The sequence below is a fragment of the Caretta caretta genome, chromosome 14 (genome assembly GCF_965140235.1).
Source record: "Caretta caretta isolate rCarCar2 chromosome 14, rCarCar1.hap1, whole genome shotgun sequence".
In the NCBI taxonomy this organism is placed as follows: domain Eukaryota; kingdom Metazoa; phylum Chordata; order Testudines; family Cheloniidae; genus Caretta; species Caretta caretta.
In genome coordinates, this window is record NC_134219.1 from 48,546,317 (window position 1) to 48,556,618 (window position 10,302).

The 10,302-nt window shown below is 63.3% G+C and overlaps 1 protein-coding gene across 1 annotated transcript; it reads left to right on the forward strand.

Moving 5' to 3' along the window:
- The first annotated feature begins 4,182 nt into the window (after positions 1-4,182).
- AIF1 (allograft inflammatory factor 1) lies at positions 4,183-7,488 on the forward strand. Its single transcript, XM_048817217.2, has 6 exons — positions 4,183-4,294; positions 5,181-5,242; positions 6,008-6,074; positions 6,250-6,291; positions 6,398-6,560; positions 6,852-7,488. The coding sequence occupies exons 1-6, from the start codon at positions 4,270-4,272 to the stop codon at positions 6,937-6,939; spliced, it is 447 nt and encodes a 148-aa protein (XP_048673174.1). The 5' UTR covers positions 4,183-4,269; the 3' UTR covers positions 6,940-7,488.
- Positions 7,489-10,302: the final 2,814 nt, after the last annotated feature.

Genomic DNA, 10,302 nt, shown 5'->3' on the forward strand with positions numbered 1-10,302 from the left:
GGTTGGAAAGGAGATAATACGTAAGCAGCTTTTGGTGATTTTCACTGCTTGGTTGGGTGGGTTGGTTCATCTTTTCCCTGGATGTCTTGAGGAAACATTCTGGGGGTTTTCCACCCAAACGTCAACACCCAAATGCTCCGAGGAGCTTGGCAGCGTCTCCCGGTCACCAAGAGAAGTCGGTCCCGGAACAGCTCTTACCTCACCCGGCGTGTCAGACTTTGAAAAAGTCAAATTTGATTTGGGGAGAGCAAAAAACCCCCCAAAATTGAGATGAAAACCAGAAAAATGGAAGGGTTTTTGTATCTTTCCGCCTGGATCCACGTTTCAGTGCAGCCGTGGCTGGCGGCCGCCTCGGGACCCGCTTGGGGTGTCAAGGGGGGGTAGAGCGCCCGGGGGGGGATCACATCAGACCAGGGAGGGCGAATTCCCTCCCGATGGAGCTGTGGCGAGAACATAGCCGGGATGATGCCGCCGGGCCTGGGGTCCAGGTTCAAACGGGCTACGGGGGCGGTTGGCTGGGGCACGGCTGGACCCCCCGGGTGGAGGGGGGTCGGGGGAGGGATGGACAGAATGTGGAAGGGGGGGCATGAAGCGATAACCCAGGAGGGGATCAGGGGACTTCCCCGCACCCAGGGGGACGCCAAGGTGGGACCCCATTCCGGGGGGAGGCGATCTGCGGGAAGGGACGATTGTGCCCCTGGGTCCATCCCCGGCTGCAGGACCCCTGGGGTGGGGGGCAGAAGGGGCAGGGTCCACCTTACCGGAGCAGCTGAGCAGGCAAAGGCAAAGCCGGGGCAGAGCCATGGGTCCGGGTGGCTGCAGGGGTCACAGAGTGAGACCCCGACCCCGCGGGGCGACAGGATCCAGGCAGCCCCCACCGGACGTGAGTCACAGAAACCAGAGCGAGCGGGGCCCAGACAGCGACGCCTACACTGGGCCGGAAACCTCCCTCCCCGGCCCCCCGCCAGGCCCCTCTGCCCCTGGCCCTGCCAGTGCCCCTCACTCCCGACCCACAGCCCCTTTCCTGCCCAGCCCAGCCCTGCCCCCCAGCCCTGCCAGTGCCCCTCACTCCCGACCCACAGCCCCTTTCCTGCCCAGCCCTGCCGGTGCCCCTCACTCCCGACCCGCAGCCCCTGCTAGCCCAGCCCTGCCGGTGCCCCTCACTCCCGACCCCCAGCCCCCCGGGCTCTGCACCTGAGCTGTCTCTGTGGTTCACACACTCGCCGAGGTATCGAGCGTCTGGCACCAGACAGGGCCGGGGTCAGCAGCCCGGCGCAGAGATGCTGGGGGGGTGGGGGCACGCGGGGCCTCTCGCTGTCTTGCAGGTCGGGGCCGGGGGCCGACAGGGCCCCTGTGGGCTCCAGGCTGACGTACAAACCCACTGGGCTGAGCACGGGCGGCCGCGAGGCATTTCCTCTGCAACCCCAACCCCCAGCTCCCAGCTGCCCAGGTCTGCAGCCTCAGCCGGCACCCAGGGGCTGCGGGTCGGGAGTGAGGGGCATCGGCAGAGCTGGGGGGGCCCAGGGCTGGGCTGGCAGGGGTCTGCTGGTCAGGAGTGAGGGGCACCAGCAGGGCTGGGGGGCAGGGCTGGGCTGAGCTAGCAGGGGGCTGCTGGTCAGGAGTGAGGGGCACCGGCAGGGCTGGGGGGCAGGGCTGGGCTGAGCTAGCAGGGGGCTGCTGGTCAGGAGTGAGGGGCACTGGCAGGGCTGGGGGGGCCCAGGGCTGGGCTGGCAGGGGTCTGCTGGTCAGGAGTGAGGGGCACCGGCAGGGCTGGGGGGCAGGGCTGGGCTGAGCTAGCAGGGGGCTGCTGGTCAGGAGTGAGGGGCACTGGCAGGGCTGGGGGGCAGGGCTGGGCTGAGCTAGCAGGGGGCTGCGGGTCGGCAATGAGGGGTACCAGCAGGGCTGGGGGTGCAGGGCTGGGCTAGCAGGGGCTGCGGGTCGGGAGTGAGGGGCACCGGCAGGGCTGGGGGGCAGGGCTGGGCTGAGCCAGCAGGGGGCTGCGGGTCGGGAGTGAGGGGCACCGGCAGGGCTGGGGGTGCAGGGCTGGGCTAGCAGGGGGCTGCGGGTCGGGAGTGAGGGGCACCAGCAGGGCTGGGGGGCAGGGCTGGGCTGGCAGGGGGCTGCGGGTCGGGAGTGAGGGGCACCGGGAGATGGGGGGGGTCTCCCCACATTAGACTCATTTCTGGGCCCCAGGACTTTGTTCCACTTGAACCGAGTTGCTCCAGGAAGCCTCAAAAATCAAAATATTTCAACGGGGCAAAAGTCAGAAATCACACGCTTGGGTCAGGGAGGGGCAACGGGCTCGAACCCCAGGCCCTGTGTCCCATCCCCCCCGACCCACCAGGACTCCTGGGTTCTTTCTCCTGCTCTGGGAGGGGAGTGGTGTCTAGTGGTTAGAGCTGGGTGTGGGGGGAGGCGAGTCAGGGCGCCTCGTGCCTCAGTTTACCCCTTTTGGCGTGATTTCTGGGTGCCTGGCAGGAGGCAGGGGGCTTTGCCAGGAGGAAGTGGAGGCGTCCTGGCTTCCAGCTCCCACTCCCCCCAGCACTGGGGACAGAACCCAGGAGCCCTGGCTCCCAGCACGCCCTGCACTGACCCACTCGACCCCAGTCCCCTCCCAGAGCTGGGGACAGAACCCAGGAGTCCCGGCTCCCAGCACCCCCCCCCTCCAGACTTTGTCTCTTGCAGCCGATGGGAGGCCATCCAGGGAATTGTTGGTGGAGATTTTCCACCTGGACGACAGCAGCTCCCACTTCCACTGCGAGGAGATCGCCAAAGGTAGGGGGCGCCGGGGGTGGGGGGCTGGGGGGATCGGGGGGCACTGGGGTACAGGGCTGGGGGGATTTGGGGGGTGCTGGGGGGGTTCCGGGGGGCTCTTCACTTCAAGGAGCTGGGCGGGGGCTGGGGGGGCCAGGCGTAAAGGCTGCAGGAACCGGGTGGGGGCTTCAGGAGGGGGTACAGGCTGCGGGGGGGACTCGGGGGGCTCAGGGGGGCACCAGGCTGCAGGATCCAGTGGGAGACTCGGGGGGGTACAGGCTGCAGGCAGGAGGATGGGGGGGGCACAGCGCGGGCAGGGCCTCGTGTGTGACTATCGGTGGGTAACGGGCCCGGTGCCCCTCACTCCCGACCCACAGCCCCCTGGGCTCCCCTCCACCACTCTGCCGGTGCCCCTCACTCCCAACCCGCAGCCCCCTGCTAGCCCAGCCCTGCCCCCCGCCCCCAGCCCTGCCGGTGCCCCTCACTCCCGACCCGCAGCCCCCTGCTAGCCCAGCCCTGCCCCCCGCCCCCAGCCCTGCCGGTGCCCCTCACTCCCGACCCGCAGCCCCTGCTTATCCGTCCAGTCTCTGTGGCCCAGCGCAGCTGGTCGTGCTGGTCAGCGATGAGAACGGAAACACAGACGCCTTCCCCGTGGCCTATTGGACACCCGGCCCCACCGCCTCACGGTAACCCCCCAACCCCCACGGGCCTAGCCATGAGCGGGGTTGGGGCCTGGACACCTGGGTTCTCTCCCCAGCTCTGGGAGGGGAGTGGGGTCTAGGGTGAGAGCCGGGGGTCTCAGAGCCCGGACTCCTGGGTTCTCATCCTTATTGCGACTCTCTTTCTCCCCACAGGTGAGGGGCGGTCCTGTGCTCACCCCATGGCTCAGCAGGGGAAGGGAACGGCCAGTTCCCGCCGTGCGACCCAAATGGTCCCCTGTAAACAGCGCCGACGCGGCAAAGGGTCTCTGGGGGCTTTAAGCTTTCAATAAACGCAGACGCCCTGGAGGTAGAAATGTCTCGCTGAACATTTCATCACCACGGAGCCGCGACGGGCTGGGTGGGGACCCCTCGCCCGGCGCTGGGACGCAGCCCCTCTGCGGGGGGCGCCAGGGGGCAGGTTATAGGGGGATCCCTTGCTAAGCACCGAGCCACAGCCCCGCTCTGGGGTGGAACAGAGGCTGGTTACCCGGGGACCCCTTGCCCGGCACTCAGATGCAGCTGGCTCTGGGGTGGGGGGGCTGGGGAACCACCAAACAGAACAAAATGTCTGGGACAAGACTGGGGTCTCTGGGCTGGCACCGGCTGGCAGGGGAGAGCGCCCCCTGCTGCCCCCATGCCGCCCTGGCCCCCCAGCTCGGTGACACCCCCCGGAGTCAACGGTTCCTTGAGGCGGTAGAAGGGGAAGTGGCCAGTCTTTATAAAGGCCAGGCCCCAGCTGCGGAAGGGGGAAGTGGTCTCGAGGCGTCGGCCCGGACTCCGGGGTCCAGCGTGGGAGGCAGAGACCGGAGCAGCCATGAGCTTCCAGCAGAATCTACAAGGTACCATCCCAGTCTCCTGCTCCAAACTCCCCGGACGCCTGGGTCCCGTTCCCCATCCCATCCCGGTCACCCCCACATTCCACCCTGGACGCCTGGGTCCCATTTCCCATGCTGACCTCCCTCCCTTCACCTCCTCGGACTCCTGGGTCCCCTTCTCCTGCTCCAAACTCCCCGGACGCCTGGGTCCCATTTCCCTTCCTGTCCTCCCTCCCCCCACCTCCTCGGACTCCTGGGTCCCCTTCTCCTGCTCCCCGCCTCCCCGGACGCCTGGGTCCCATTCACTATCCTCCCCATTCTTTACAGGATGGGAGCATCGCAGGGTCCCCTGGGAATGAGCACACTCCCGGACGCCTGGGTCCCATTCCCTCTCTGCACTGGGGCTGGGAGCACTGCGGGGTCCCCCAGATACGTGGGCAGGTGGGGGGAGGGGTGTTTCTCTCCGCTCACATCCCCCGGACTCAGGATCGTTCTGTCAGTTCCTCCTGCCGGGCGGGGAAAGGCAGCAAAAGCAAAACTATCTCAGAGTAACCCCAGAAAGGGGAAACAAGCCAGGCCTGAGAAAGAGGAAACCCAGAGCCTGAAAGGGGGGCTGCGGGTCGGGAGTGAGGGGCACCAGCAGAGCGGGCGGATCCAGGGGGCTGCGGGTCGGGAGTGAGGGGCACCGGCAGAGCGGGCGGATCCAGGGGGCTGCAGGTCGGGAGTGAGGGGCACCGGCAGAGCGGGCGGATCCAGGGGGCTGCGGGTCGGGAGTGAGGGGCACCGGCAGAGCGGGCGGATCCAGGGGGCTGCGGGTCGGGAGTGAGGGGCACCGGCAGAGCGGGCGGATCCAGGGGGCTGCGGGTCGGGAGTGAGGGGCACCATTAACCCTTTGTTCCCCCCACGCCAGGGGGCAAGGCCTTCGGGGAGCTGAAGGCCCAGCAGGAGAAGGTTCTGGACTCTCTCAATAAGGTAGACGCTCGGGGGTCTGTGGGGGGGCCCCAGGGATGGGGGAGGGGAATGGGCCCCACAGCCCCCCCACAGCCCATGTGTGTCAGACCCTGGATCACCCCCTGCTTGCCGGACCCAGGGGGTGGAGCTACGCCGTGGCAGCTTGTGATGTCATCATGGGGAGGGCAGTGATGTCGGGGGGGCGGGGATGTTCCGAGGCTCCGGGGTCACTCACTGTGGGCTGTGATGTCATGTCCTGAGCCAGGCAGCGGCTGGGATGTTGCCCCCCCAAGTCATGATGTCGCCCCCAGTGCGCGATGATGTCACGCTCGGCACCCTGTAATGTCCTACACGGAGGGCTGTGATGTCATCAGACTGTGAGGACTTCTTGTGACATCACACGCCAGTCACTATGAGGTGTCAGGGTTGTGAGGTCATAAGCCAGGGATGATGTCAGCGGGGTCTGATGTCACACCCAGATTCCTGTTATGTCACACCCAGACTGCTATGATGTCAGAGGGGTGTGAGGTCACCCGCGGAAAGTGGTGATGTCATGGGCAGGGCACTGATACCACCCACTGAGGTCCTCTGACCCCCCCCAGGCCACTGCCCACCACCACGGGGCTGCCCTCCCAGCCCCGCCCCCAACCCAGCCCCCTCTCTCAGCCCCCAGCCCTGCCCCCAACCCAGCCCCCCCGTCCCCAACCCAGCCCCCTCTCAGCCCCCAGCCCTGCCCCCAACCCAGCCCCCCCTGTCCCCAACCCAGCCCCCTCTCTCTGCCCCCAGGAATTCCTGGACGACCCCAAATACAGCACAGACGAAGACCTGCCGGAGAAGCTGGAGGCCTTCAAGAGTGAGCGACACCCGAGGGACGGATGGGGGCTCATTTGGGGTGGGGCCCAACTCGCCTGAGGGCTGAGGGGGAGACCAGGGGTCCTAGGCCCCCTGGGGATGGGGGGCAGCTGATACCTGGGGGCTGGTGCTGGGGGCCTCTGTCTAATCCTCTTGTCCGTCCGTCCGTCCTGCAGAGAAATACATGGAGTTCGACCTCAATGGGAACGGGGACATCGGTGAGTTCCCGCGTGCGAGCGTGGGCGTGCGAGCGTGGGCGTGCGAGCGTGGGCGTGCGAGCGTGGGCGGGCCCCCGCTGGCCCCACTGACCTCTGCTCCCCCCAGACATCATGGCTCTGAAGCGGATGCTGGAGAAGCTGGGGGCGGCCAAGACCCACCTGGAGCTGAAGAAAATGATCACGGAGGTGACGGGCGGCCTGGGCGAGACCATCGGGTACCGGGACTTCGTCCACATGATGCTGGGCAAGCGCTCGGCCATCTTCAAACTGTGAGCACCCCTCCCTCCCGACCCCCGGCCCCTCCGCCCCCCGGCCCGGCCGGCGCCCCTCCCTCCCGCCCCCCGGCCCCTCCGCCCCCCGGCCCGGCCGGCGCCCCTCCCTCCCGACCCCCGGCCCCTCCGCCCCCCGGCCCGGCCGGCGCCCCTCCCTCCCGACCCCCGGCCCCTCCGCCCCCCGGCCCGGCCGGAGCCCCTCCCTCCCGACCCGCAGCACCTGGGTCGCCCCCCATCCCCCAAGTTCACCCCCCGCTGTCAATCACCCCGTCTCCGTCCCCCCCGCAGGATCCTGATGTACGAAGACAAAGCCAAGGAGAAAGAGGAGAAGCCGGCCGGACCCCCCGCCAAGAGGGCCATCGCTGACCTCCCCTAGCTGCCCCCAGCGCCCCCCCTCCGGGGGCTGTCGTGGGGCCCCGGGCAGGGAGCGGGTTCCCATGGTTCACGTCGCTCCTAGAAACTAAGCCACTAACAATGTCTGCAGGGGGCCTGGGGGGCAGCACCCAGGCTGGGGGGGCAGGGTGGGGGAAGGCTGGTTTCACAGGGGGGTCCTGGGGGGCAGAGCTGAGCCCCCCTCAGTTCACCTCAACATGACCCCTGGGCTGAGGGTCGTGACCTCTTCCCTCCCCCCCGCCCTCTTTGGCCCTAGCTCTCAGATCCTGCAAAGGATTCTGGGATTGTTAGACCATGTCACACCCCCCCCACCCGCACGACATATGCTAAGCCTGCAAAGGATTCTGGGATTGCCCCTCCCCTACGCCAGACTCACGCCAGCCCCACAAAGGATTCTGGGCCAGCCAAGGCAGGGGAGGTTAAAGGTCGAGAGCCCCTTGGCACTCATGGGGTCGGCGTGAGGGGTGAAAGGTCGGAGGTCACAGAGGGTGACCCATACGTGCGGCATTGTCAATAAAGGCCTCTTAATGACCCTGCTGTTGCCTGGTGGTTTCTATGGGGGGGGGGGGAAATGTGATGTCAGCCCCAGCCAATCAGGAGCCTCCAGGCAGGCGCGATGGGGATAGAAGTTTCTGATTGGCCAGGAAGTGGGTGGGTTGGGCTTTTCTGCCCAGGTGGAATGATCCATTAGCAGCGGAGGGAGGGGAAGTGGGGGTGACTCCCAGTGGAATGGCCCATTCTAGCTGGGGGGAGGTGGGATGGAATGTGCCATTGCAGAAAGGCGGGAGGTGTCTCCTGATGGAAAGGTCCATTATAGAATCGTAGGATGAGAAGGGACCTCACGAGGTCCCTAGTCCCGTCCCCTGCACTCGTGGCAGGACTCAGTATTATATAGACCAGGGGACGGGAAACCGGCACCACGTCCCTGCGGCCCCAGAGGGGGTGGGGGCAGAGGGCTCCGTGCGCTGCCCTCGCCTGCAGGCACCGCCCCCCGCAGCTACCATTGGCCGGGGACAGGAACCTGCAGCCAATGGGAGCTTGAGGGGTGGTACCCACAGGCAAGGGCAGCGCTGCCAGACATGCTGGCCACTTCCAGGAGCGGCACGGGGCCAGGGCAGGCAGGGAGCTTGCCTTAGCCCCACAGTGCACCACTGCCTCCCCGGAGCCGCTCGAGGTAAGCTGTGCTGGGCCGGAGCCTGCACCCCAAACCCCTCCTGCACCCCAACCCTCTGCCACACACCCTCCTGCACCCCGCACCCGTGCCCTGAGTCCCCTCCCGCACCCTTCCTGCACCCCAACACCCTGCCCTGAGCCCCTTCCTGCACCCCACCCTGCACCCCAACCCACTGCCCCAGCCCTACATTCATGGCCCTGCATGCACTTTCCCTACCCAGATGCGGCCCTCGGCTCAAAAGTTTGCCCACCCCTGATCTAGACCACCTCTGACAGGGGTTTGTCCAACCTGCTCTTAAAAATCCCCAGTGACGGAGATTCCACCACCCCTTGGGCAATTTATTCCAGGGCTTCACCACCCGGACAGCCAGGTAGCGTTTCCCAACGTCCAACCGAAACCGCCCTGGCTGCAGTTTAAGCCCAGTGCTTCTTGGTCTGTCCTCAGAGGTTAACGAGAACAATTTACCTCCCTCCTCCTCCTAACAACCTTTACCTACTTGAAAACCGTTCTCATCTCATCTCCTCTCCAGACTAAACAAACCCAGGTTCTCAATCTTCCCTCCTAGCTCAAGTTTTCTAGACCTTTCATCATTTTGTTGCTCTTCTCTGGACTCTCTCCAATCTGTCCACGTCCTTCCTGAAATGTGGCACCCAGAACCCAACACAAAACTCCAGCTGAGGCCTGATCAGCGCGGAGCAGAGCAGGAGAATTACTTCTCGTGTCTCGCTTACAACACTCCTGCTACTCCAGCCCAGAAGGATGTTCGCTCTTTTTGCGACAGCGTTACACTGTTGACCCATATTTAGCTCTTGCTCCACTCTGACCCCCAGGTCCCTTTCCACAGGACTCCTTCCTAGGCCGTCATTTCCCATTGTGTGCGTGCAACTGATTGATCCTTCCTAAGGGGAGGACTTTGCATTTATCCTTATTGAATTTCGTCCTATTTACTTCAGACCGTTTCTCCAGTTTGTCCAGATCATTTTGAATTTTAATCCTACCCTCCAAAGCACTCACAACCCCTCCCAGCTTGGTATCTTCTGCAAACTTTATCAGTGTCCTCTGTATGCCGTTATCTAAATCATCGATGAAGATACTGAACAGAACCAGGCCCAGAACTGATCCCTGCGGGACCCCACTCGTTCTGCCCTTCCAGCCTGACTGTGAACCACTGATAACGACTCTCTGGGGACGATTTTCCAACCAGTTTTGCACCCACCTTATGGTAGCTCCATCCAGGTTGTATTTCCCTAGTTTGTTTATGAGAAGGTCATGTGAGACAGGATCAAAAGCTTTATACTAAAGTCCAGTTATACCACATCTACCACTTCCCCCTGTCCACAAGGCTTGTCACCCTGTCAAAGAAAGCTGTCCGGTTGGTTTGACAACCTTTGTTCTTGACAAACCCAGGCTGACTGTTACTTATCACCTCATTATCTTCTAGGTGTTTGCAAACTGATTGCTTAATGATTTGCTCCATTATCTTTCCGGGTACAGACATTAAACTGACTGGTCTGTAATTCCCCGGGTTGTCCTTATTTTCCTTTTTAGAGATGGGCACTAGATTTGCCCTTTCCCAGTCTTTTGGAATCTCTCCCGTCTTCTGGGACTTTTCAAAGGGAATTGCTAACGGCTCCGATATCTCCTCAGTCAGCTCCTGGAGTATTCTGGGATGTATTTCATCGGGCCCTGGTGACTTGAAGACCTCTAACTTGTCCAAGTAATTTTTCACTTGTTCTTTCCCTATTTTAGACTCCGATCCTTCCTCCTTTTCACTGGCATTCACTACGTTAGACTTCCCATCGCCACCAACTTTCTTGGTGAAAACCGAAACAAAGCAGTCGTTAAGCACCTCTGCCACTTCCACATTTTCTGTTATTGTCTTTCCCCCCTCATTGAGTAACAGGCCTACCCTGTCCTTGGTTTTCCTCTTGCTTCTAATGTATTTGTAGAATGTTTTCTTGTTTCCTTTTATGTCCCTAATTAGTTTGATCTCGTTTTGTGCCTTGGCCTTTCTAATTTTGTCCCTACAGACTTGTGTTATTTGTTTATATTCCTCCTTTGTAATTTGACCTAATTTCACTTTTTGTAGGACCCTTTTTGAGTTTTAGATCACTGAAGATCTGGTGAAGCCAGGGTGGTCTCTGGTCATCCTTCCTGTCTTTCCTACGCAGG